The 27,912-nt window shown below is 41.6% G+C and overlaps 1 protein-coding gene across 9 annotated transcripts in view; it reads right to left on the bottom strand.

Annotated features, from left to right (window-relative positions):
* Positions 1-27,912, bottom strand: part of tacc2 (transforming, acidic coiled-coil containing protein 2) — a 72,936-nt gene that overhangs the window by 38,314 nt on the left and 6,710 nt on the right. For 8 of the 9 annotated variants that reach the window (XM_088917426.1, XM_088917428.1, XM_088917430.1 and 5 more), the window contains exons 3-7: positions 27,655-27,717; positions 23,688-23,920; positions 20,872-21,018; positions 12,129-18,278; positions 1,237-3,978 (exon numbers count right to left, since the gene is read on the bottom strand). In XM_088917426.1, the coding sequence (XP_088773552.1) occupies positions 1,237-3,978; positions 12,129-18,278; positions 20,872-21,018; positions 23,688-23,920; positions 27,655-27,717 (9,335 nt within the window). The remainder of the gene's footprint in view (positions 1-1,236; positions 3,979-12,128; positions 18,279-20,871; positions 21,019-23,687; positions 23,921-27,654; positions 27,718-27,912) is intronic. The other variant, XM_088917431.1, reaches the window with a different exon arrangement.

Here is a 27,912-nt window from a genome sequence, read left to right as displayed (position 1 = left end):
GTTAAAGATTGCTAAATGGCAAGCTTGTTTTATTTCTCCCTCAAACTAAGCTATAGTAAAAAAGTCAAAGTTCCTATATACAGGAGGTTACAAGTGGATAGTTCAGGAACAACTTAAAGGTTTATTCCATGCTGAAAAGAGAAGAAAGGAACACAACGTTTTGGCTGTGGAGCCTTCTTCGAGTGTGCTAGTTTATCCTAGTGGATAGTTCATGTTCATTACATCCATATATAACTCTGGATTGTTTGTAAGATAATATTCTAAATTTCAAATATTATTGTACAGCAGTGTATTTCTGTTAACACTGCTAAAACAACTGTTTGGCTGTCAATTGAGTCCTGAAATGAGTAACAAAGATGTATTAGTGTGTTGATGTAATGTCTTCTTGAAGTTACTCTCTGCATTACAATTTAAGCAACAAACCCAAAACCCAGGAACCATACAGCAAGGTAATGCAGGTCAAATATAGAGCTTAGACCCTGTGTATATCATCATTATATACAACAGGTACCAAAACCCAAGAACTATCGCAGCTTCTTGTTAATATTTCAGACTTTATTAAAACCCATCCTTCAGCACAGCATATTCACTCTCCATTTATAAAATGCAACATCTTTCCTTTATAGTTCAAAATAAATGCCTTAAGTATTAGATCTATCTTCATTCCTTTCAATCTCTACGCTGGGGAGTAGCTACTGAGAACTGGAGAACATTCACTCCCCCTGCTGTCTGCTCAAGGATTAGCACTACCAACACACAAGGGCCTTGATTTAAGAATGAGCACTCAATACAGTGCAATCTCACTGCTAATTATACATCATAGTTAATTTTAAATGCCTATGTTAATGATAAAATCAAAGTTTAATGTTTTAATATTCAGAATAAATATCAATACCTGGTATCAAATTATTTATTTTTATATGAAGAAAAGAATTATGAAGGCCTTAAAACACCTTTAGAACATAGGAACTTCATAATGAGTTACATTCTTGTTTATGAAGACAACACTAAAAGAGGTGAAAACTGTGCACTAAAACAATGTTTCTGACATCAGGGCCATTGGGACAGCAAACAACACAAACCTTCTTAAATCAACCTTTTAGATGCTGAAATCTGGATCTGTAATATTCAATTCAGCAAAAACACACACAGTAAAAAATATTTGAGAAACGAAAGCCTATGATATGCTCATAGAGGAATGTAAGGGACTAAAAATATAAAGGAAAAGAGAGTTACCTGACACAAGTGTCCTGCAGGGAGACAGAAGATGGGTCTGCAGAGCTCTCAACAGTGAAAGGAAGGAGGTAGAGGGGCAGCTCTTGGCTGGGTTCTGGTGTCAGAACTGGAGGGAAAGACCACTGCTCTGGACTAGGTTCTGGTGTCAAAACTGTGGGGACAGAGCACAGTTCTGGACTAGGTTCTGGTGTCAGAACTAAGGGGACAGAGCACAGTTCTGGCCTAGGTTCTGGTGTCAGAACTGGGGGGACAGAGCACAGTTCTGGATTGGGTTCTGGTGTCAGAACTGGAGGGACAGAGTACAGTTCTGGACTAGGTTCTGGTGTCAAAACTGTGGGGACAGAGCACAGTTCTGGACTAGGTTCTGGTGTCAGAACTGTGGGGACAGAGTTTAGTTCTGGACTAGGTTCTGGTGTCAAAACTGTGGGGACAGAGCACAGTTCTGGACTAGGTTCTGGTGTCAGAACTAAGGGGACAGAGCACAGTTCTGGCCTAGGTTCTGGTGTCAGAACTGGGGGGACAGAGCACAGTTCTGGACTGGGTTCTGGTGTCAGAACTGGAGGGACAGAGTACAGTTCTGGACTAGGTTCTGGTGTCAAAACTGTGGGGACAGAGCACAGTTCTGGACTAGGTTCTGGTGTCAGAACTGTGGGGACAGAGTTTAGTTCTGGACTAGGTTCTGGTGTCAAAACTGTGGGGACAGAGCACAGTTCTGGACTGGGTTCTGGTGTCTGAACTGGGGGGACAGAGTGTAGATCTGGACTAGGTTCTGGTGTCAGAACTGGAGGGACAGAGCACAGTTCTGTACTAGGTTCTGGTGTCAGAACTGTGGGGACAGAGTTTAGTTCTGGACTAGGTTCTGGTGTCAAAACTGTGGGGACAGAGCACAGTTCTGGACTAGGTTCTGGTGTCAGAACTGTGGGGACAGAGTTTAGTTCTGTACTAGGTTCTGGTGTCAGAACTGGGAGGACAGATTGTAGATCTGAACTATGTTCTGGTGTCAGAACTGTGGGGACAGAGCACGGTGCTGGCCTAGGTTCTGGTGTCAGAACTGGAGGAACAGAGCACAGTTCTGTACTAGGTTCTGGTGTCAGAACTGTGGGGACAGAGTTTAGTTCTGGACTAGGTTCTGGTGTCAGAACTGGGAGGACAGAGTTTAGTTCTGGACTAGGTTCTGGTGTCAGAACTGTGGGGACAGAGTTTAGTTCTGTACTAGGTTCTGGTGTCAGAACTGGGAGGACAGAGTTTAGTTCTGGACTAGGTTCTGGTGTCAGAACTGTGGGGACAGAGTTTAGTTCTGTACTAGGTTCTGGTGTCAGAACTGGGAGGACAGATTGTAGATCTGAACTATGTTCTGGTGTCAGAACTGTGGGGACAGAGCACGGTGCTGGCCTAGGTTCTGGTGTCAGAACTGGAGGAACAGAGCACAGTTCTGTACTAGGTTCTGGTGTCAGAACTGTGGGGACAGAGTTTAGTTCTGTACTAGGTTCTGGTGTCAGAACTGGGAGGACAGAGTTTAGTTCTGGACTAGGTTCTGGTGTCAGAACTGTGGGGACAGAGTTTAGTTCTGTACTAGGTTCTGGTGTCAGAACTGTGGGGACAGAGTTTAGTTCTGTACTAGGTTCTGGTGTCAGAACTGTGGGGACAGAGCACAGTTCTGGACTAGGTTCTGGTGTCAGAACTGGGAGGACAGAGTTTAGTTCTGGACTAGGTTCTGGTGTCAGAACTGTGGGGACAGAGTTTAGTTCTGGACTAGGTTCTGGTGTCAGAACTGTGGGGACAGAGTTTAGTTCTGGACTAGGTTCTGGTGTCAGAACTGTGGGGACAGAGCACAGTTCTGGACTAGGTTCTGGTGTCAGAACTGGGAGGACAGAGTTTAGTTCTGGACTAGGTTCTGGTGTCAGAACTGTGGGGACAGAGCACAGTTCTGGACTAGGTTCTGGTGTCAAAACTGTGGGGACAGAGCACAGTTCTGGACTAGGTTCTGGTGTCAGAACTGGGAGGAAAGAGTGTAGATCTGAACTATGTTCTGGTGTCAGAACTGGAGGGACAGAGCACAGTTCTGGACTAGGTTCTGGTGTCAGAACTGTGGGGACAGAGTGTAGATCTGAACTAGGTTCTGGTGTCAGAACTGTGGGGACAGAGCACGGTGCTGGCCTAGGTTCTGGTGTCAGAACTGGGGGGACAGAGCAGAGTGCTGGGCTAAGTTCTGGTGTCAGAACTGGGGGGACAGGGCATGGTTCTGGACTGGGTTCTAGTGTCTGAACTGAGGGGAGAGAGTGTAGTTCTGGACTAGGTTCTAGTGTCAGAACTTGTGATACAGAGCTTAGTTCTGTGCTGGGTTCTGATGTCTGAACTTGCGATACAGATTGCAGTTCTGGAAGGGGTTCTTGTGCTAGAACTGGAGGGACAGAATAGAGTTCTGAGGTGGATTCTGGTGTCAGAAATGGGGAGACAACAGGCAGTTCTGGCCTGGGTTCTAGTGTCAGTCCAGGAAGACAGGAAGACTGTTCTGTAAAATGCTCAGGAGGAGTTAAGGGTTTAGAGTAATCCTTCTGTGCAGGCAGAGAAGATGCAGGATGTTGTTTACTGTCATCTGTCTGGGGCAGAAGGGGGGAGGGGGTCTCCGTGCAGTTCTGCGCAGTTTGGGGAGGGAGCAGGGTGGGTTCTTCTGGAGGGCTAGGTACCAGCAGGGACGTCTCTCTCTCAGGAGACGTGGATGCCTCTTTGTTAAGGGCACACCTGTTGATGATGACATAACATTAATATCCTCATAGCTGCTCTGCCTGTAGACGATTTCTGAAATGTCTGTTTTGCTCACAAGGTCTCCTTATGATAAACCAATACTTTAACTACAGGAAGATAAAACTGAATCAGAAAAATAACAATATTAAATCATGTAACATATTTAGTTTTCCAGATATGGTCTCTCGTAAAAAATTGATTCTTAAATTTAAAGTTGCAGGAACCCTAGGTAATGTTGGCATAAGGGTCAAGAACTGGTCCACAATCAGGAAACACTATGACATTTTAAAGTGCATTAACCTCTAATTGACAGATGTAGACCATGGTTTAAGAGGAAGATATAGATCTCTTCCTAAGATTAAATTAAAAAATCAGTTTCTGATACAGCAAGCAAACTATTTAAATTTGCAAGTGACACAAAGTTGCAAGTGGGTGTGGTAAACACAGAAGACACAGCAAGAGAATTACTGTATATAATTTAACATTATTAAGTACAAAGTGATCAATACAGGTGGTAGCAAAATACATCTTACATCCAGTCTACATTGGAGAGGTGATTCTAAGGTGAAGTAAAATACCTGTGAAAAAGATCAGTTGCTGTAAATTCTTCTCTGTCCTTATCAAGATAGTGTGAGAAATACACACAGGAAGCAAACACACAGTTTAAACCAAGGGATGTTGTGCTCTGGTTAACAAAACAGTAAGACCTCATATAGAACCTTTTGAACAGTTTTTGGTCACCACAACAGTAAAAGGACATCATAGCCTTTAAGAGTTCCAAGAAGAGCAACAAGAATGATTTCTGTTCTCAGGGTATATAGTACATTGCCATAAACGGATAGATTAAAGGAGCTGTCAGGATCAAGTGAGATCTATCCCAAGTATATAAATTCCTAAGGGGTTATGTAGGGTTATAGGAAACATTTCTTTACACAAATGGTTGTGAATATGTGCAACAGGCGTCCTAGTCAGGTGGCTGAGGCCCAAATTGAGATACTTCAAAGTTCTAGATTAACTTAATATTAAACTGCAAAATGGATGGACCAAATTTGTATTTTTTATATTTCAGTGGCTGAAGCCACTGATGACGATGTTTAAATAGGGTAAATGAGCAGGAGAAAAAGTATTAGCAAAAATTGAAACCAATCTACTGTACCATTATACCTACACTGTGGGTGTACTGGTCAAATGGAAATAAGCAAGCCCCTGCATTCAATCACACAGAATACTAAAATAACAACCGTGATAAGAAGATGCAAAAAACAGGACTTGAGGAGAATCTGACATCAAAAAACCCTTTTTCAAAGATAATTATTTCAGGTTGATTTACAGCATTCATTATTTGTTCTGGAAACAGAATGTATCTGTTAACACCTTTAAATACAGTTTCCTCTTCCTTCATTGTGATTAAAGTAAAAGCTATGTTGAAAAGCAGGTTAATTGTTTATGAGTGACATATTTAAAGATTGTATCTCCTAATGCTTCACCTGATGGTTTTTTTTCCATTTCATTTTTATTGTTGTTGTTTCATAATATAATTCTCCTAAGCAGTAAAGCAGGGCTGGTTTTAGCCTTGGGCAATATCAGTAGAAAGCTGAGGCCTGCCCAAAGTGGGGAAGGAGAAATTCCTCATAAGTGAATTATGAAGTGTCAGTGGGCCAATCAGATGCTGCTCTTTGAGGAAATCTACACTGAAATAAATTTAAGCAAAGCTTCTACTTAGCTATACCCACAATGGGAAATGTCGCTCCAGTTGTCCTCTACTGAAAGCAATGTGTCCAGTTCAGTCACAGGAAAAGGCTCTCTACAATTCGACAGGCCACACTGTACTTTTGGTCTGCAGCTATGGCAACAGTCTGACAAAATCAGCCCAAGGCACATTAAGGGCTTAGCTCAGACACTGCACCTCTAATCTGTCAGGCAGCTGCATTAGGATTATTGTTTCATCTCGTGTTCTAAAAATACACTTTTTAGCACGTTCTGAAAACCAGCAAAACAAAAAGACAAGTCACAATGGACTGTTGTTGAGTCGGTGGCTCTTAATCAAAAGAAAAAAAATGTCTTGATTATAAAAATCATTTGGTAAGTATAAAGAGATCTGATGAGATTTGTCTCACTGTTTGCCAGGCTATAATGATTTCTTGAGTGCAAATTCTTGACATCAATCAGGAATCACAGGACATTACTATATTCAGTGCAAACATGCAATGTTGCCTGCAAAAGGCTTCATTATGTGATTAACAGAATAATTGATTCATTTAAATGATCTTTTTAAATAAGGTAATCACCCAATTACTACATACTGCTACAGGCAGATATACTTACAAAGTTAAAACAGTAGCAATGTACTTATATGTTTCATTGCACTTCTGCAGTGCAAGAATTTCAGAGAAATTATCCTCCACACACAGAACAGCAATATAACCGATTATACGAAACAAATTGTCCTGCAGACGGTTCTCAAACCCTGTACACATACTGAAAATAGCATTATGACATTGGTTATCTTGTTGCACTACATGTTGATGTGGGCCAGACGCCCGTGTGCATCTGTGTTTCAGTGGGTTAAACCTTCAGGATAGATGAGCACAGGGGAGCCAGAATCGAAACAACAGCTGCAATTTGGACAAATGGGAGGAGGGGAGAGAGACAAATGACGTAACCTTCGAGTTTGAGCCAGCATGCTATTCAGAGACATTTTTCCACATTCCTTGGCATCTCCCGTATACTTGTGTGGGAGATTCTACGCTTGTATGCTGTATATTATTATTATCATTATTATTTGTTTTCAGCAAACTGAATGCTGTCCTTACTGACCAAACTGTACTTGTGCTGTAACTGAGCCTTGTAGAAGGAGAGGAAGAGCACTGTGTAGATAATAGTGCATTATAAATACAATTCCCCTAACAGGAATAAATACATCTAATCTGTGACAAACAGCTTGATCTGTGTCCGTATTATTTTTAAACACTGTGTAAGAAAGGAAGATCACCCAGAACAGGAAAATGCTGTTTTTAGCAACACTAAAGATGCACTCACTTTCTATACTGCTGCCGGAGATGTACTTTTAGCTTCCTCATTATATGGAAGGGTGATAACTGTTATAAAGTTTTTTTGTAACTGCAACATAATTATATAACAACAGAGGGATTATCATGGACTGTTCAGAGTTCTGTATGTGTGGTTCAAGTGGGGAGAGGTGTAAATTAAAGCAAAACAACACCTAGAAGAATAGACATTTTCAAAAAAGATATATTATCCAGTGTGTAGTTCCACAGAGCAAACATCATATTTTGTTTTTTTTGTAATTTCCTGAATCTGATGCACTTCAGAATTTGAAGCATTAATTCCACTAATGTAAATATACAGGAGAGATTAGCTCAAACATTTTATCGTGACACCAATCTTTCTTCTTTCTGCATTAAATTTTTTGGGCTTAGGCATTGTTTAATCCATACATCATCCATAGCCAATTCATGCTATGGACGTTCTCAGAAAGCTGGAACCTAACCTGGTAGACACAAGGTGAAAGGTGGAATTAACTTCACTATGAAGGAGGCATCAGTACATCACAGGACACACAGGCATAACTTAGAAACTCCAATTAACATAACCTGAAAAGGTGGGAGGAAAAAATCTACAAGACAATGAAGGACCATGCAAACTCCATACTGCAGGTACCCCAGTCTGGATATCAGGTCCCAAGAGCTGTACGGCAGCAGTGCTAACTACCATATCCACAGTTCCAAATACTACCACAATTCTAAAAAGTTATTTGGACATGGAAAAACAAAAGCTTTCTGATAGAGCAAAAACATTTCCAGTTTAACTAAAAGTAACCCCTTAGGTCACATGTTCTAGGATGATATTTCTTTTAAGGTCATGTTTTTTTTCATATATTAACAGTAGTCTTTTAAATCAACGTAGCAATGGAAACTTTTCTGAGCAAAACTGCTGAAGTGCATTTAAGAGAAGATGTGGGTTTGCTCTCAAACATAATATCCTGCATCAAAGCGAGTTTCCCTAAAGTGCTTTCATCTCACTTCCATTCACAATGCCAGCTGTGCCAGGCTACTTTGGCAGCCAGTGCCAGAGTGCTCTTGAGGTGATGGAGCAGTCCCAGCTCCCTCCAGCTGTACCGAGATTCCCTTGTCTAACCCTAGCACGTGGACGAGCACAGCAACTGTCAGACTCCCATCTCATACACACAGCGTCTGATCATCCACCAAAGAGCACCTCAACACAAAGTACCGTCTTTCCTTAGTTCCTCACTGTTTACAACGTGTGCACTTCTCCATTGTCACAGCCAGAACACTGCTGGGAACAGCAGGCAGAAAGGACAGAATGCCAGCAAATTCCTCAGTGAAAGACCTCCCTTGTTCTTCTGCTCTTCTCACATTAATTCCAGTTTGCCCTGTCCTGCTTTAAGTGCAACAGCCTGACTGCACATAACTAATATTTGTAACTTATGAGAAAATTCAAAATACACAAAACAGGAAAAAACAGGTCGTACCCCGAGTCACTAACAGCATACAAAGATTTTTAGGAAAAGCCCGAAAACTTAAAAAAAACTTTAAACCACATTCAGCACCACGAACAGCTGATTTTCACACTTACCCCTGTGAGTCAGTATTTTATGCCATCAGTTACTAAAGGCTGATTTCATCAGGATGAAAGCAAATCACTTTAAATCCTCTTTGAATGTCAGTGATGCAGAAGGCACGCACAGTGCAACAACTTTTGAAACTCTTTGTCTTGCTTTTCCTGGCCCTGGAATGACTGCTCATTGAAAATCCTTGGGAAAAATTGACCCTTGTGAAGAATGAACGTCAGCCTAAGCAGTGTCCCGTGCGAAGGCAGCCGAGGGTGAGGGTCTGGCAGAGGGACAGGCCCCTTGGAGGGGGGCAAGCAGGCCCGGGAGAAACAGACTCTGAGCAGGCAGACTGCTGGGCCGGATCTCTCTCCCAGCCCCTCCCCGCAGCTCCTCCAGAGGGATAGGGCAGCTCCGGTGACTGACAGGCAGCAAGTGCTCCAAAGGCATCTGCTCTGGCTCCTGAGGCCTCCGCAGGCAGAGGGAGCAGGAGTGAGAGAGAATGGGCGAGAGAGAGCGAGTGGAAACTGAGAGAGAAAGTGCGAGTGAGAGGGGCAGGGAGAGGGGAGGGATAGTAAAGGGACAGGACACATGGCAAGATAGAAACAAGAAGGGAGAGGGGCTGACAGAGAAGACAAGGAGAGGAAGAGAGGGAGGCAGAGAGAGAACAGACGCACAACATTCTTATGGGCACAATGATACTCAAGCACACGGGCCCGCTAAGAGCAACAACCTCAGGACTTTGCATTGTTATCGAGCTGTTCCTTTAGAGACTAATTAAAAGACAGACACTGACAGACGTAGAGCTAAACACTGAGTTTTACAAGGAAGCTTCGAGAGAAGACATGTGATTTTCAAAACTGTAAATACTTGTGAAAGGTCTCGGCATCAGCTAAGAACAGCCCAGGGCCTGTGTCTCCACGGTCAAAACAATTTCAGGAACTTCCACTACACTTCTAAAAATTGATATTCCGATATGCAAAATATTGATTGAAATACACCCACGTGACCTGTCTAAGGTATTCTAAAACGTGCTTCCCTAAATAACAATCTCCACAAAGGAAAAGTCAAACACCAAAGCACAGCCATAATACTGTACATTCTGGGAAACCAGGAAAAGAAGCTTGAGGTAATGTCTCACCTAAACTACTGTCTAACCTTCTTACTGAATCTCACTCTTCCACCACAATGCTAAGCCATTGCGGGAGAGGGGGATCACTTGTCTTAAGGTAAGAGCACCCTCTAATGGTGAACCAACAAACACCACTTTACAATAACCTTTCCTGCCTCAGTTCAGGGTTTTAATTGAAAAAGAACCAATTATTACTTTAAAATCACTGCATTTAAAGCATTCATATGTTACATGAGAATAAGACACTCAACCTAAGAAAATAAGGGAAATATTCATTGGCCATCATGAAACAAACTATGCACATAAAACTATGCAATTTGTTAGCCCTTGGAAAACGCAGATTGATATCTGCTATCTGATTGATATCTGATATCTAGGTAATATGGGGCTGAACTCCATAGCCACCCTCATGAGTTAAAATCCAGTTTCATGCCATTTTATCTAGTTAGATTTTATTGCTCTGTACATGTGCCAATGTACAGTATGTTAATTTAATCCCGTAAGAAAACAAACCTCAGCTGGACAAAACTCAAAATAAACTTCAATAAACTTCAGGACCCAAGAAAGGATATTTTAAAGGAACTACCACAAGTATGAGCAATGACAATATCTGCAATCCTTGAAATTTCAATGTGGTGTTAGTTTCTGTGCTATTAAAGTGACAAAAATGGAAACTATTTTTCACATTCTTTCTGGATCTCCAAAGCCTGGACCTGTATTTACTTGTAATTATTTATTTGTCAGTGGTAATACACAATTTCCACATTCCTAACTAGTTTAGATACATTTTATATATAATTTAGATCCAATTTAATTAACATCAGCAGTCTCCTTGGAAATCCGTAAAGAGATGCAAGCAGCAATATGCATTTTACCACCTATAACTCACAATTTGCAATTAGTTTTATAATTTTCTCGTTCATTAACAGTCCTAGTGCTTTGCCTAAGTGTGTCATGTTTCACACGTTTACAAGAATTATTCAGCTTCCTGTCGATTCAGTGTCAAAAATATATACTGTATTTTTTGACAAGGCACCCTTGTATTCAACACCTACATGTATTTCCCACATGGAAACTAAAACTACACAGCACTGATGTAAAAACTCAGTCAAACAGATGTTAATATTTGTTTTTCTTTAAAGTGTAAATCAAACAACATTTTTAGAAGTTTTTAAACACTTATAGACTTTTTTTCACTTGCCGTGGGAAGTGCCTACAGTTAACCTTGCCAAGTGTTTACATGTTCCTCACTACAGTGAGTTCATAGGGTGCTGAAGACCTGTTGTCTGTGCCAACAGGCAGCAGTACCAACCTCAAAAACATGCCTGGACAGCATGTTCCAGGCTCCCAAAATCCACTGGGTATGTAACATTCCTGTACTTCATTGTGTTATTAAAATTTTAGGGAAAAAGTGAGTATTGAGTTTAGCATGGCTGTATAAATGCTGTGAATATTTTACGGAGCCTGCCTGTTTCTGTATCTGCTGTTTCAGACAGCCACACAATTTAGCCAGCTTGGCTGCAGGAGGACGAGCTATCCAAGAATATGGAGAACACTAAGCAGGGTAGTACTGGAGAAGTGGCCTTTACAAGTAACTTTACAAGTTTTGAATCCAGATTTCTAAAATGGTATACATTAATAAAACCTGATTCTCAGCTATAACAATTAAATGGCTAAAACAAAAAAAAAGGTTAATCAATTGGATACAGCACCTTTAACACACTGTTAAAATACTACAGTGACTTTTCCCAACACAACAAAATGTGTGTCTATGTGGAAAGCAGCAACAGCCTAAGGGGGAAACATTTTCTTGCCTTTTGTCAGTCCCTATTCATCCCACATCCCACGTCACACATGGTTCAATATGAATTAGTCTATTCTTGCCTAAAGAGCACAAGTTCATTTTATCTTGCAGAGACATAGTAAATATTTTAGACTTATTGTGTAATAGTGGCAATAAATCTTAATTAACCCCTAAGGAATAACAGAAGCCAGTGAAATATGGACTGCTAGTTTTTTGTATATGTATTAAACTGAATTTCTTTAATCAATAAAGTGATCGGCTGAGACGTTCAAAGCACCATTACCAGGCATTACTATAATGGGTGAAGAGGACTCCACCAGGAGAATCCCTTGCTTTTTCAGCTATCCAATAGCACCTTTTTCCTTTCATGATATCGCATGGGTTCACTTGTGTAGCTAATTGTAAAACAAATATTTTCAATCAAACAAAAATGTTTTCAGTGAATTGAATACATTTAACTCTTCCTGCAGGACAACGTTTAATATTAATTCTAAAAATGCTGCTAAATACATTTTGGAATAAAAATACTTAGTGAATGTCTTAGTCTTGTTCTCTTTCATAACTACCCTTTCTTTATATCACACAGTTTATGGGATGATGAGAACACAATGAAGGTGTACCTGAGTGCTGCACCATCCATCCTGTCCTGCAGCCCAGACAGAAATGTAGAGTGTCCATACTCTTGCGAGACATCTGGCGTAGATTCTTTACATGTCAGAGTCTGGTCGCTATTTCTGTTTGACATGAGTGGGCTCTCAGTGAGTTCATGTGGAGGTGCAACAGAAGGGGTCAGAGTTGTAACATTCTCCTGGGAGCCAGAGACGTACTCCATACAGTTTTGTTCCCTCTCCAGGTGTTTATCAGAGTGGCAGGATTCTTTGTGTGCTGCCTCTTCAACTCCATCTCCATGGAGCCCAAGAGGTGATAATTTACTGGCAGCAGAGAGGTTCTTCTCACCAGCAGGAAGGCCCAGAGACAATTGGGTTTCATCTTGGACCCGGGTCTCTATGACCCTTGGCAGGTCAGAGTTGTTTGATACATCAGAATTTAAAGGGACAGCTTCACTGTCTCCTGCAGAATCTGTGGGCTGCTTCTCTTGCTTGCTAATAATATGACTCTTGGAACTCTGTTCCAGGCCATCTTTTTCACTGGTAACATCCTGCTGTTTTTCAAGAATTGAGATACTATGTGAGACTCTCTCCGACAGTTGAAACACTTGATCCATTGTGTCCTGTGAGATGATAAGGTCTTGTGCATTAACTTCAGGGAATGGGGTCATACTGATCGCTGTGCAGGCCTTCTGCTTCTCGGTGTCCTTAGTGCTCACTGTTTTAAGTTGTGCATCTTCCTCACTGGACAGTTTGTCTTTGAACAAGCTAGTTTCAGATGCAGCCCCTGCCAGTTTGCTTTCAGGTGGCCGATGAGAGTCATCTTTCACCTCTGATTGACTGCTATCCTGACCCTCCAGACATGGAAACTCACTATTTTCAGGAGTAGATTGGATCAAGCTGGCGGCTTCATGATATGGAAAGCTGTGTTGTTCAGTATTATCAACTGTCTCTACAAGGAAAGGTGTAGCTTGACATATATGTGGGAAACTGTTCATAGAATGACTAGAGTCTTGAGTTTCTGCTGATGTTCCTGGAATAATGAGAGCCTCTGGAGGCGGCATCCTTCCCCCACCTTCATTCAAGCTTTCCTTACTTCCCTGAATTGTGGAGGTACTTTCCAGCAGACACTGCGGAATCACAAGACATTCCAAATCCACTTGCACTGGAGAAAGTGTGTGAGGAAATTCAGAAGAAAGCTGAACAGACTCACTGGCATTAAGCATTGCTGTAGATCTGATCTCCACATCTGTTTCCTCTTTGACAATTTCCTGTGCATCAACACAGATGCTCCCATTCCTTCCAGTTTGTGTTTGCACTAAGTCATTTGAACTGTATTGTGAGCTGTTACTGTTTTTAAAAAGGCCACTTGGGTCTTCAAGAGAACCAGTTTTCTGTATGTCTCCAGTATTGTCTAGAGTGTATTGTGTGTTGTCTATCACAGATATTTCATGAGTATACCCTAAACCCTGCTGCTTTTTATCACTGAAAACTGACAATGGTATTTTCTCACACTCTTGGTCTTGGTTTAATATGACAGGATCTGCAGTTTGAAGTTGGAACTCACAACTTTTCTCTTCAAGTTTGTAGACAAAGCTTCCAGCTTTCAGCTCCTCTTCTGAAGGATATGTCAGCAGAGCTGAAATATTGAAGTCTGAACTGAGTTTTATGTCCTCTGACACACTACTGTATCCTCCTGAAATAGCTTCTTTGGTAGCAGGGGAACCAATGTGAACACTCTCTTTAGTGTCATTATCAAAGCTTAAAGAAAGCATTTCCTTTCCTACTTGACTGGCCTGAACAGATTCAAGAACAGTGAATTGTACATTAACATTCTGCTGTGCGATCTGGATTTTACAGGATTCCAACTCTCTGCTACATTCATTTGATTCTGAGTCTGTTTGTTTAGCAACATATCCGAATTCCAATAAAGTCTCTTGTTCCTTTGAAACCTCCAGGCAGCCTTGCCTATCTTGTAAATTCAGCAGTACCACTGAGACGGAAATGTCACCTTGATTGTTGTCATCATGAACATCTTCTGACTCAATATGTTCACATAGGCTTTGACCACATTCATTCTCTTTTGTGTCATAATTTAATGCCAGAATCTTCTCTTGTAATTCCATGTTTTCAGTGAGAGGCTGGAGGTCAGATTGATTTTCCCTTGCCACTGAGCACAGATCCTTCTCCCGTTCAAGGCCACTGACATCAAACCATTGATCATTCCTAGATGATATAGGTTTTGCATACAGCATTATGGTGTCACTAGATTCCAAATTGTTATTTGATAGAGGAGATGACTCATCAGAGGCAATGGATTGCCTACTGAAAAAAGAAGCTGTTTCATTTTCGGCAGATGAACTGATGTTGTTCTGAAGCTGGTGTGAAATGATTTGGACTGGGGGATGACTGGTTTTGCTCTCAGCTGGGGTTTCTTCAGCACTGACTTTGATTGTTTCAGAAGCACCACTTTTAATAGTTGTGGCTGGTTGAGCTGATTCTGATTCAACATCAGGGGTTTGTAAATCAGTGTTTTCTCCTGAATTGTGAGTTTTATATGCCTCCAGCTGTCCATTGCTTGATATTTTGAGACTGATTGTGGGATAGGCAGGTTCACAGACACTTTTCAGATTCTCTGAAGGGACACCTTTAGAAAAATCAGGGAATTCCTTCTTATCATCTAAGCTGGGATGTGCCTCATATTTTGACAAAGCTGGAGAAGTGCTGTCCTTTTGCAATACATCCTCTTCATTACTCTGAGTTCTGGCCAGGGTTTCTGCATGCATTTCAGTAGTCTTAGCTGTAATCCGTATACTGCCACTCAATGGGATGGTGTCACTCCTAGAGTCTCCTTTAACAGCAACACAATGTTCTGTCTCGTCTGCAGTGATTTTGCCATCATCATTTAAAAAGGCCAGGACTTGCTGGCGTTGATCTTGACTACATTGAATATTTTGACAAGGAAGGGTTTCAGGCACACCATCATTTAAAATGGCATCATTTTCAGCAACAGCATTAAATGAGACTGGTGTTGAATTACTCATTTTATCACCTGTGCTTAACGACGCAAATAGTGATAAAAGGGGAGCAGAAGTGTGTAGACCAGAGGTGTCCTCCTGCATTTCCAATGATTTCTGCATCGAAGTGCTCTGGGTTCTGTTGTCATTCCCTGTTCCTGAAGATAGCTGTGTTGTGAAACTGCTCTCAATTCTGTCTAGGGTTTCACTTAAGCACGTGTCATATGCAGACAATTTGGGAGCCTCGGCAGCAGTTAAATATAACACAGAGAGTTCCGTTTCAGCCTTGGCCAAGTTTGGCTCACAGAAGTTTCCCAGCATTTCATGTGGACATGTTTCTTGCTGCCTATTACTGTCAACTAATCCCACTGAACTCTGCCTGATCAGATTTGATTCCATTTGTACCTCTGTAGAAAAGAGCTGTGTCCCATTCTGTGACTTATTCACATTCCTTTCACCGGTATTTATTTCTTTCTGCTTGACCATGCATGCTGTATTTACACCTCCCTGGGGCTCATTACTCATTTCAACAATTGTGTCTGAATGGTTTTTGTTAGTTCCTGTAGTGACCACTGGCAGAGTATCTACGTCATTCCCTTCTACCCTTTTACCAGGCTGAGATGGAGACATGGATTCAATCTTACCGTCTGGCAATTTCTCAGATGAAAGCTTTACTTGATTTCGGACCACTCCTGGCCTGGATAATGACATCCGTTCTGGTTCAGTCTTCGGTTCTTCTTTGTTAACATTTGAGCATAGTCCTTTTTGTTCAGTTTTTCTGTTAACCAATTTCTCTGCTGTTAGCAGTACTTTTTTATCACTATAAAGTTCGTGATAGTTAAAGCTGCTTTCACAGACTGGATGGTGCAAGTATTCATGGACAGTTAGAGGTGGTAATGAGGCACTACCTGGAATAGAAGAGGGGTCTTTGCTGTTTGTCGCAAGGCTTTCTGCATCAGTTGCAACAGTCCTTTTGAAAGAGTCATTTACACCACATTCCTGCATGTTTTCCTGATTTTTTGTGGAGTATTCTGTCTGAGAACTTGGTTCCAAAGACTTCTGTGTTTCAGGATCAGCAGTTTCAAAAGGGGTAGTCAGAAGCATGTGCTCCTGTTGTGGCAGTCCTAGATCTTCTCTTTCTCTCGGGCCTTCTGTGAGTTGGCGAGTTTCAAGATACTGAGGAAACTCAAGTCCATGTTTGTGGCTGTCTTCAGAAAAGCTTGTAGATGCCCTTTGATTTTCCACTATCTTGGAGGTTGACGCCAGTCCTGAGGAAATAATGTCTTGATTGAGACCTGTCTGAGCACTAACGCTAATGCTCATGTCTGCAGCAAGATGGATAGTCTGAGATCCCGTAGCAGCTGCTCTAGGAGCAGGAGGAGGCAGAAATTGGGCAGGCTCAGTGCTTGCGTTCTTTTCAAAGTGCTTTAATGGCTCTTTCTGTAATTTTTCCTCGGCATCGCAAGTATCATTTCCAAAACCTGGCACAAGAAGATTTGCTCGGAAAGGAGTCGAATCACAAGCATTCTGTGGGCGTACTGTGTCTGTGCAGCTCTGGGGATGCACAGCTCCTTTAACAGAGTCGCTTGACAAAGTGTCAAGATAATCTGATGGGACTGCATCGCCTGTAGGTGTGGAATCATTCTGTTCTCGGGTGAGGTCATCTACACGCTCTGCACTTTCTATTTCTGATATCACACTGTCAGCAGCTCCTAGGCCTTTGCAGAAACTCACATCTTCTCTGTCGTCTTTACTACCAGTTTTGTTCATTTCTCTTTTTTCTATAATATTTGCATTTGGATTTATAATGCCAAAACTTACATTTTGTGAATGTAACCCATGAAAAAATCCTTCTGTTTTTGATTCCATGCCTGAGGTGTACTCTGCAGCATATGTGCAAGCAGCAGTTCCCGAAGTGTTTATCTGTGCGCTATTTTCTTCTTCTTTAGCAGATGCTTGTTGTAGTTTTACACTATAACTCAGGTGCACGTCTGCTTCTGTTGTGGATGCTGAGAACACAGTTAGCTCCTCTGTAGCTGGAAGTGATCCAATTACTTCACAACTCAATAAAGCGTTTAAGGATTTAGCGGTAAACTCAGTGTTGAATTCAGATTTCCCTTGTGTGCCTTTACACTCTCTGTGCTCTGTTCCAGTTTCAGATGAATTGCCATTCTCATTTTCCAGGACCCAGGAGATTCCTCCTTCCTCCTTTTTAATTTCCAGAACTTCAGGGCTAGTTGCTGGTAACACCTCTTCAAATAAATTTGGTTCCACCAATCCTCTTTGACAAAGGCTATTTCCACTATCTGCGTTTTCACTGATAAAAGCCTGGTCATTCATGATCTGAGTCTTATCAACCAGGGCCTTGGTAGATGCCATGGTCACATATTTCCCATTTTCTGCACCCCCTGTTTCAGGGTGATTCAAGTTTAGGGTTTCACCTCCCAATATCGGGTTGCTCCAGCCATCTGTGCCTCTTGTTGCATCTGTCTGCTCGCTGTGCTGCAGAGTGGGCAGCACCAGGTCAGGTGCTCTCTCTTGAGCAGTAAGACGATCCCCATTCTCTGAAGCAGGAGGCGAGGAGCAGATGTTTGGCTGTCCCTTGCTGCTCAGCTGTTCATAGAAACCTAATGACTCTGTCAATGCTAGTGGCAAAGCTTCCTGAGCACAATCAGGGTCTTGGGAGTTGAACTCCGTCTGCCTCATGTTTTTATCAGCCTTTTCTTCTTCTTTTTTGCACTCCTGTCCATCTTCCTTAGCAGCTGTGATGCCTGTTAAATATTCTTTGAAACTGGAAAAATTGGTCTCTCCCTCTTCCCTGGCAGTTGCTTTCGCAAAGTCTTTCCCAGGGTCACCTTTATACAAATTTCCGTCTGCTGGAGGATGTGGAAAAACGCCGTCTTGACAGCCTGTTACAATCGTGATTTCCTCATCTGAGTCTTCAGGCAGTGGCACAGACATACATTTGTCTATCTCGTGCGAGAGTGTGGGATTAGGGGGACCAGGCATGAGGAGCAATCCCACTTGTGCTTCGCATTCCTGAAATGCCTCAGCCAGCTCTCTGTCCAGGAGAGCAGAGGGAGAGAGTGCGGGACTGCTGTTTGTGGAGGCAGGAGCTGGGCTTCTAGCGCTGTCTGTGATAGGGCTGCCAACAGTGGAAATGAATTTAAATGCATTAGAATGTGCCACGACTGCTGAATAATAACAATGGCCACTCTGCATTGCGTATCCATGCTGTGAGGAGCAAAAAATAGAAAACAGTGCACAGCATGCATCCTCTGCACAAAGCCACCTCCTTTCTAATCATATTCAAGCAGGAAAACCCAGTCTGGCTGACAACAGCACACACATACAGTACAGTACACTACAAAACAAAAAGCACAAACCAAATACACTAAAGCAAAAGAGACTGTATCTCTTCACTTGGCAAATTTGTACCCATGATTATTTCATCATTTGTGAGGAGAAGTGCTCCAGGAATATTGCTGGAATACAATTGCAGGAATCTTGCTCTATTTTATACCACATACAAGATTCTCGTTCATCAGATTATTATAAGCAGTTTCTGTGGAGCAAAAAATATTTGTATTTTAGATACAAAAACATAACTGTTCAAAGGAGTTTAGCTGCATCCTTTATTGGAGTATATTACTTAAAATATTTTTTATTAAAAACATTTAAGTCCAAATTAAATAAAGTCTCAGAGAATTAAACAAGAAATGAAAATGTGTTTATAATGGTCCTTGCATTTTACTAAACAAAAACAAAAAATACACCTAAACACCAGGGTTAGAAAGCACACTGCATGCTCTGGAACAGTTTACACTCACAGCACAAACTTTGCCCTCAGAGATACGTGAATATTATTAACTTTGCCAGTCTGCATACTTTGATAGAAGGCACACCCTTCAAAAAAGAACAAGATCTGAAGGTAATAAAATCTAGAGCTTTCTACAGACTGCCAGCCTTTCAACACATTCTGAGCTGAGCATGAATAACAAAACCACCCATAATACAGGCAAATCAAGGCATGTGATGCAAGTTACAACATGCGGCATCATTTATCTGAATACCTCACTTTCCTGAGATCAGATAATATATTAGAGAGGTGAAGCATCAAGAAACCATATCGTATTCTATATGTACAAAATGATTCATTGATAACCTAAATATTTTACCAGGAGGAAAACAATTCCCTTTTGCATTAAATATTCCTCTGTAGTTCCTGGTCTTCATTGTTTAAGTCACAAAAGACTTACAGAACATTGCTTTGTTTGTCATCAGAAGGCAGTCATTGAAACAGATCTAACAGATGCTTTTTATAAAATAAGCTGTGAAGCTCATGGGTTGAATGCAGCATTATGGAGTGCCCTCCCATTCTCAGACTCCCAATGATCTCTTTTCCTCTTTTCATAGAGAACAACTCAATATTTACACAGATTCCACTTTCTGTCAGGAAAGATTAATCTGTTTCAATCACAACTTCTATCTTGAAGGGTCCAGACACTGGCTGGTGACTTTGCACTCATCAAAGGACTATTTTTTTTGTTTTGCCATACCTTGACCAAGCTCCAGTCCCATGGATTACTTTTAATTTATAATCAAATAAGTTCACTTAATGTACGATGAGAAAATGCAGGTGACGTACTGAGCGAAGACTGATGTCTTTAACGCATTGTTTTTCTGTTTTATATTACATGTGGATGATGCAAGGCTTTGAAAGACAGAGAGACTTATCACCAACAGCCATATCACCCTGCAACTCACAACTGGCAATCCACTAAAGCTCAGCAAGTGTGAGCCTGGCCAGTACCTGGATGGGAGACCACCTGGAAAAGCTAAAGTGTTGGAAGAGGTGTTAGATGGGCCGGTAGGGGGTGCTCACCCTGCAGTCTGTATGGGTCATTATACCCCACTATAGTGACGGGTTGGGGACACTATAATATAAAAACGTGTCCTTTGGATGAGACATAAAACTGTCCTGAGTCCTGTGGTCATTAAAAATCCCAAGGTGTTTCTCAAAAAGAGCAGGTTACAACCCTGGTGTCCTGGCCAAATTTCCCACTGGCCTTTACCAATCATGGACCCTTAATAATCCCCATCTATGAACTGGCTTCATCACTCTGTTTTCCTCCCCACTGATAGCTGATGTGTAGTGAGTGTACTGGTGAACTATGGCTGCCATCACATCATCCAGGTGGGGCTGCACATTGGTGGTGGTGGAGGGGAGTCCCCATTACTTGTAAAGCACTTTGAGTGGAGTGTCCATAAAAGCATTATATAAGTGAAAGAAATTATTAAGTTATAAAATTAGTAAGAATTAATCATTGTCACATGCTGCACAAGCACACAGCAGACAAACTACCTCATAAAAGACAAGACAAACAGGTCGCGTTCTCACAGATGCTCACAATGAATCAATGAAACAGGACACATGGGCTCTGGAGATGAGAGGCCTCAGAAAACAACTCAAGCAAACAAACTTAAAACCACAAGCAAAAAGCTCTGAAGGAATATCCACTGCTGAGAATGCCCCATTCCTTTTTTCTGGTCTGATGATTTGGGACTACAGTTACAGCCGTCATGGTCTCTGAATGAGCTACATAAAAACAATGCATATTTGGGAAAAGTGCTTAAGTGGATGAATCAAGTTGTGCTGCACATGCATCAGAGACACACTGCAAACCATCTGCCCATACTCAGACACATACACTGGGCACTCTCCCGCACTGCAGTACCTCTGTTGTAACCCCAGCACAGGAGGGCGCAAGTCCTCATGTTGCTGAAGCCCAGCCAGCAGGGGGTTAGCAGCACTGAGTGTGCCAGCTGTCACTGGCTCATTCTTCATCCCCCTACTGTCCACTGACCCTGTCTCTGCTGCGGCACTGTCACACACACATAAATGTTACTCACAAAGTGACCTCAGCTCAGTAACACTACACACTTCTGTAGCCTAATGTGTCTTTACTTCTGTTTCATTTTATTACTTCGTTTTCAGTCTGTACTTCTGTTTTGTTCATAAAAAGCTTGAAGTTTGAAATGAGATGGGGCAAACAATAAAATGAAAATATAAAGATCTGTGAAATGCTTGGCTATGCAACAGCAACAACTAGTTTCTTGTAAAGTGAATAAAATAAGATAAGATCACTTTATTGGCCATATACATTTTCTTGTATTAGGGATTTATCTCTTCGAATACCCCTACTTTGCTCTCCATGAGACACACAGACGGGGAGAGAAGCTTGGGGTCAGAGCACAGCGCCCCTGGAGCAGTTGGTGTTAAGGGCCTTGCTCAGGGGCCCAATGGAATAGGATTCCTCTGTTGGCCACAGGATACAAACCAGCAACCTTCCAGCCACAGGTGCAGATCCTTAGCCACAGAGCCACCCCGCCACCCAGTGGAACAGAATGTCTTAATGTTCAATAGATCAGTAAGAGCAAGACCTAGAGCAGTGTTAATGTAAAGAGATGGGCTATGCTGTGTCTTAGCATTGTGTGGCAGCTGAGCTGAGTTCAAATCTCTGCACATCAAGAGAAAAGCCAGGGCAGGACAGAGAGTTCAAACACAGACATATTCCAATCCCTCAGCGACATCAGGTCAGGGATCAACTGGAAAAAAACCTAAACCGAGCTGTCTTAGTGCAGAAGTAAATTCAAAGACGTCAACTGTTTTGTTTCCCCAAGTGCAACCCTCATACCAATCCACTGAGAGTATGAGAAAGTCCCTGTCTGACATCAGTGTCCCATGAAGGCAGGCTTGGCCTTAATGCCAGAAGTTTAAACTTCCCCCCTCTCTCCCCCCTCAAAAAAAATGGGAAAGTTCCTTGGGGATAAACTGATTAGATTCCTAATCAACGTCTCTTCATGGGAAAAGATTAAGGACTGGTCTTTATTACTGAAATTTCAATTTGAATGTGGTATGAACAACAATCTTTTACTTTAGGTTTCAGCAAAATTCTGGCCTCATTGTTTGAGTTCTTACTTGACTGAATTACAGAAGAGACAGAAATACAGAAGAGTCAGTAAAGTCATCAGGCTTTTTCTTAATGAGATAAATTGTTTCTGTGCAGAATGTACTTCAGACACCTGGCTATGCAGTACTGAGATGAGGAGTAATGAAAGAAAGAAAAAGTTCAGTGCTTGTTGATGAAGTAAACAGGAGACATGAAAGGACATTTTTTGCAACCAAAGGTTTTGTCTACATTGTCAGCAAACAATGGCAAGTTGAATTCATCTTGTCGATTAAAGCACTTTCTTTTTCCTTTTAAGAAAGCTGGTCATGAAAGACTGTCTTCCTCGCCACTCCCCCTCATGTGACCAGTGCAGTAGGTCTCAACTCCAGGGCTGTAGTCAGTTAGTGAGAGCTCCTCAATATCACACTTTATTATCAGGCTCAGGTGTGTGGTTAGCTTACTACAGTGCCAAAATGGGGCTATCATTATTTTTTTTCTATTTCTGTTGCTTCATGATATTGCTAGTGTTATTAATTTTTCTACAGTGTTCAAACTGCTGAGAGCCTGCACAAAGCTCCATCTCAGGAGAATTGTTCTACCATAATACTACTGCTGCACTTCCTGGGACAGACAGCATTTCAGGGACTAGTCCTCTGAGAACATTCAGCTTTACAATTTGTTAATACATTAGTGATATCTGAAAGCTGCCAAATAAATATAATTCTTGCCAGCCTGAAGGTAAAGAGTGGCTTAGCTCTATTGGATTTTACTGAAAGGTAAAGGTAAACCAGTGCTTCAGCGCTCAACGGGCCAGACCTTGTCCTGGTTTCTGTAATAGCGGTTTCTACAGAGCATGTGATCCTTCCTGGATGGGACGCCAGCCCATCAGAGGGATTAGCCCCCAGCAGTCCTAGTCCTCATTTATACACCTGGTAGGACTCGAGCAAGTCTCTCAATGGTACAGAAGTGTCTGCAGCAGGGACTTAAACCCACAACTCCTCAGTTATGAATGAAAAGCCTTACCCACCCACTATTTAATCACAATCTAAAATGTAAATGAAATACATTATTTCTTTTGCAAAATTTGAAGTCTTTGGGAAACCTACATGAAAGGGCACTATGTTTTAGTGGATCTCTCATTCTTAACATGATATTATTAAATCCTTTTTCTCTTATGCAGAAACTATCTTGCTTTCCTAATACATTAGGTAAGTAGATCTTATTCCTCTCCTATAGTGAACTAAACCCATCTGTGATTCATGACTGCTGATGTAGTTCACAGTCCTGTAGTACAGCCTGCTGAATAACCATGTATATGAACTGCAGCAAAAGGTAATTCAACATGTGATTTGATTATAAGTAAAAATGTAACAGGCAAGCTTACTTAACACAGTTAATCTAAAAATGTGTTTATAAAGCAAATGAATTATGACTCCACTTAAAATAATATTTAGAGACCATCGCAGATCAGGAAACTAAGAAATCAAGTGAAATTCATATATAATTCTGGAAAATGCTCATAAATGAGTAATGAAACACACTCAGCATAAAACCAAACAGGCAGAAGGAGTCCTGGGAGAAATTACAGACTAGTGTCCTACCTCACAGGCTGTGTGCTGTCCCAGGGGTAGAGTTCAGTGCACTGCTCTGTCGTAAGGAGGAGTGAGTCTGCCGAAACCGGGGTCCTCTGCGCCTCGCTGAACTGTGGGATATCCTGTGCCTCGTGTCCCAGCTGTGTGGGGGGAGATCCAACTTGGCTCCCCCTGTTGTCTTCTGTCCCACTCTGCTCTATAGCACTATCACTCCCACTCTGGACATGAGGGTTGGGGGTGGCCTGAGCAATGAGAAAGCACAAGCATTGCAGTCAGAGGGTGGTCTACATCCAGTGATCCAGTCTGTAGCTGGACTGTTAGTAAATATCTGGAATTTAAATTTTATTTCCAAGATATGGCAAACTTCCGTGTTCAAGACAGACTATCAGCACAGAGCAATTAAAGAGTAATATTAATCCCACTAAGTTGGCACCTTTGGGGACTGCAGTACCAAGGTACTTCAATATGCCAGAGTCCATCAGTCTTTCATATCATTTTCCTCCAGATAGCAACATAATGACCTGCAGGACTAAAGCTCATATTGATGAAACCTAGTGCTTTTCAAATGAATTGCACCATTCATGTTTCCGAATCTATCACTGACTGAGCGACAGAGATCTGGTCTGTCCCTGTTTAAAACCTGAAAACAAAGTCTTGCAAATGAATGGACAGACTTTACTGTTTCATCTCAGATTACAACTGAATGACATCAGCGCACTAAGGGTGTCCCAGTGCCATTAAGCATTTGCCATGAAACATTGGATACTCTGTCAACACTGCAGGGCAGTGACATAAAATCATAAATAAAATTGACACTTATTTTAAAGCCTAAATACAGGCTGACAATACAAAACCATGCCTGGATGCATACAAAACAAACAGGGTACTAAGTTATAACTATGCAGATACATTATGGCAGAACAAACAAAACACAGAGTCTGTATTCCTCCATTAAACAGGCTGTGGTGTTACGTTTCATCTAAGCTGTCAGAAAATAGGCCACTGTTAAAACTGTCTCTCTGTGTTCTGCCTATGTGAGTCATGAAAGCTTGTGCTTCTGGTTTAGCTGTCAGTGTTGCAGTCCTGTAGAGAAGGGAATGAGGGGAACATCCACCGATACATGATACAAACCCACCTTATCTTGGAAGTAAGTGTGCAAAGCTCTCTTGGGGATTACTTAAAATGAACTGAAAGGTGAACGAAGAAGAGGAATCTATATTCAACATTACATGTTATTCAGACCTGTGGTTGAATCCTCAACCTTCTTGGTACAGTACATGTCTTGGAATAATACCCTTGTGGTTATATTATCTTTGTCTGAACTACTCCGGCTCTACATTCTGACAATCAATGCAAGCTGACTGTCACAGAATAGGTGCTAGTGTGTCTGACTTAAAATAGACATTTTCACTCCCCCTTGGCCTGTTATACACTAAGACTCTGTTGGCTACCTGTCAATTCCAGAAAACCTCTGTCAAAGGCTACTGAATTATTTCAAGATCCATCACTTCCATCTGCTTTCTAAAAATATTGCCGATAACTACCCTGGATTAGAATAAAAAGATCAACAGACGCATTATAAAATGTCACCACAGCAGATTCCGTCCTGCTTTTAAAGTCTCATAACCACTATACTGTATTTGCAGGCTTCCTAGAAAGCAAAGACATGACTGCATTTGAAGTTTTTGAACTAATGAGAAAAGGCAACATGACCACCCAGAGAAATCCAGGCCTGAAGTGATTTACTTCATTGGAAAATAAATAAATTAAATATGTCATTACAGGAGATGAAATTATGATAAGAACCTTCACGTAAAAACAGGGTTTAAAAAGTCTCTCACAGTAGGTGAATACTTCAGATTAATATCAGAAAAAAGACATGGTTATACAAAATCCAAAGTATACCATGAAATCAACAGTGAAAGCTTCCTATTTGCATGCATTATAATTACTGTCACCTCACCGTCTCCTACCAGTCATCTCCTCTAAACATACAGCTAATTAAGCAGACTCCCCATACCCTTTACAGTCAGACCTAAACTATTCTGTCTGCTTACAGCTGTCCATCCCTAGCTACAGCAGTCACTGTGTTAGGATACAGCGAGAAAGGCAGCTGTTACCCACTCTGTGGAAAACTCTAGCTGGCCAGGACAAGGAGTCTGTGCTGGTGAAAAAAACTTTGCAGACTTACCTAGGTTTAGTTAAAGGATCCTGAAAAAATAAGACCTTCCAAAAACAATCAGTAGCTCCACAACCTACCCAGAAAGAAATCAGCGCTGCAGCAGATTGAGTTAGGTCATTTTAACTGGCAGTTAAAACATGCCCTAGCATATTCTGTTACTTTCCTGGAATATTCATACAGCCCCCATACTTTCATTTCAGAGATGAAATATTTGTGTAGATGGAATTGAAGCCTGGGCTCAGGCTTAGCCTTTTGAAATGGCCTTACCTTCACTGCCAAGTGAGTGAGCCAGCGAATACGGTACTGTAACTTCTCCGCAAATTCTTCAGAGAGTTGCTTGTCTCTCTTTCCCTCTCTCACTGCCACACTCTGGAGCTCAGCCACTTCCTGCACCAAGAAACGGCTACACTACAATCCCATTGCAGGTGAATTCTGGGAATTAGGCCAAAGGTCATCCCCATAGCGTCTAGGGATCAGGTTTCAGACGGGATTGCCAACCTGGTCAAACACAGCTGAGCGTGGAGGTCTGCATTTTCATGACACAGAGACGCTGCTTGCCTCACACACACACACCAACTCTATGCAGCCCTATAACCCAGCTCCCTGCCGCACACAGTAAGATATGACTTTAAAAGCGATCCCTCCCTATCCTCTCTCATTTGCTTCTCAGTTAGTCAGGAACAACATAGAGATATCCACAGAGTTAACATCAATACACAGAAAAACAAAATACAGTAATCAAAACTTAGCCTATTTAGAAGATAAAGACTTGTTTGGTTCAACATTATTAACTATTTTACAATATTGTGAATGTGTAGAAGGCATGTGTGTAAACCAAGAATTTCCTGGCAGCATCTGCATTTTTCAGGACACTCCTCCTTTCCAGAGCACGTATAGAGAAAATAAGCATTGGCTTGGAGGGGATGGATCAGGGAGATGGGAATATCTTCTTCACCCTCGTCCCAACCCACAATGCACTGCAACTGTACGTACTACTAGCCATCTGAGGTTTTTAATTTACGTAAATCCTAACATTTAAGCAAGCAACAACACCCTCTTTAACATTTCTCTGGGCTGAGGTGTGACCTTTGTAAATAAGGCAGCAAGGCCAGCTAAAATAAAGGTTGTTCCCAAGAAGATGATTCTAACAAAAGTCATGTGATCAAAGGGTAGGTGCCAAAGATGATGGAAATAACCCAAACCCCCAGCCACAACCCAGCACACTGCATGCCACTATCTGTGTAGCAAAAGAGGGAAAATACAGGGCTGAGTTCCACAAAACAGAGGGAGAGGGAACCCTGCTAGAACTCTTTGACAGCTGGACAAAGAGAGGTGTTTTTATATTACACATCAAACATGAACAAAGAGACAAAGCCTCAAATGATTTTTCTAATCTCTCAGCTTGTTCTTCCAGTGAATAGAAAGTTTCTAATTAGTTCAAGGGTCTTTAAGGTCTTTAAAGTCTGTACGATAGGCTGTATCAGCAAAGAAAATGGGTCAAACCCCAGCTTCAGAAACTTTAAATAAGTTTTATAATGTACTTAACGATGCCCTAGAATGTTTTAGTATGTTGGCAGCATATACAGTACATGACATCGTGAAAACAGATTTTCAGAACGTCCAGGAATGCCAAACACAACCAGCACAGCATTTGAGTGAAAATAATTAGAAACAAAGAAGGGACTTGATGGAGACGTCAGCCTCAAATTAAACTCCTTGTGGGTTAACAGAAAGCCAGGTTCCACAGTTCCTAGCCATGCACAAAGCCACAGCCTCACAATAGCTGTACAATACCTTTCCCTCCAAGTCCTCATTAGGGGGAAATAACACCACTGTTTCTGTGTTCGCACCTTCCGACTAAAAGAAAAGGCACAAATTAACACGACGGAATGGGACTATAGAAGAATGCAGTGGTAAAAATGCTGTGACAAATACTCAACATTTACATTTTTTGTAACATTAAAAACAGCTAAGTATAAAAAAAAATCTGATTAAAATAGTTCAGGATTGTATGTTGCAGAACAACTGCCAGAGGAGGAAAGGAATTCATTA

Source organism: Atractosteus spatula, chromosome 5, assembly GCF_055471065.1.
Source record: "Atractosteus spatula isolate fAtrSpa1 chromosome 5, fAtrSpa1.hap1, whole genome shotgun sequence".
NCBI lineage: Eukaryota > Metazoa > Chordata > Actinopteri > Semionotiformes > Lepisosteidae > Atractosteus > Atractosteus spatula.
Note: the sequence above shows the minus strand (reverse complement) of the source record. Positions and strands in the feature narration are given on the sequence as shown.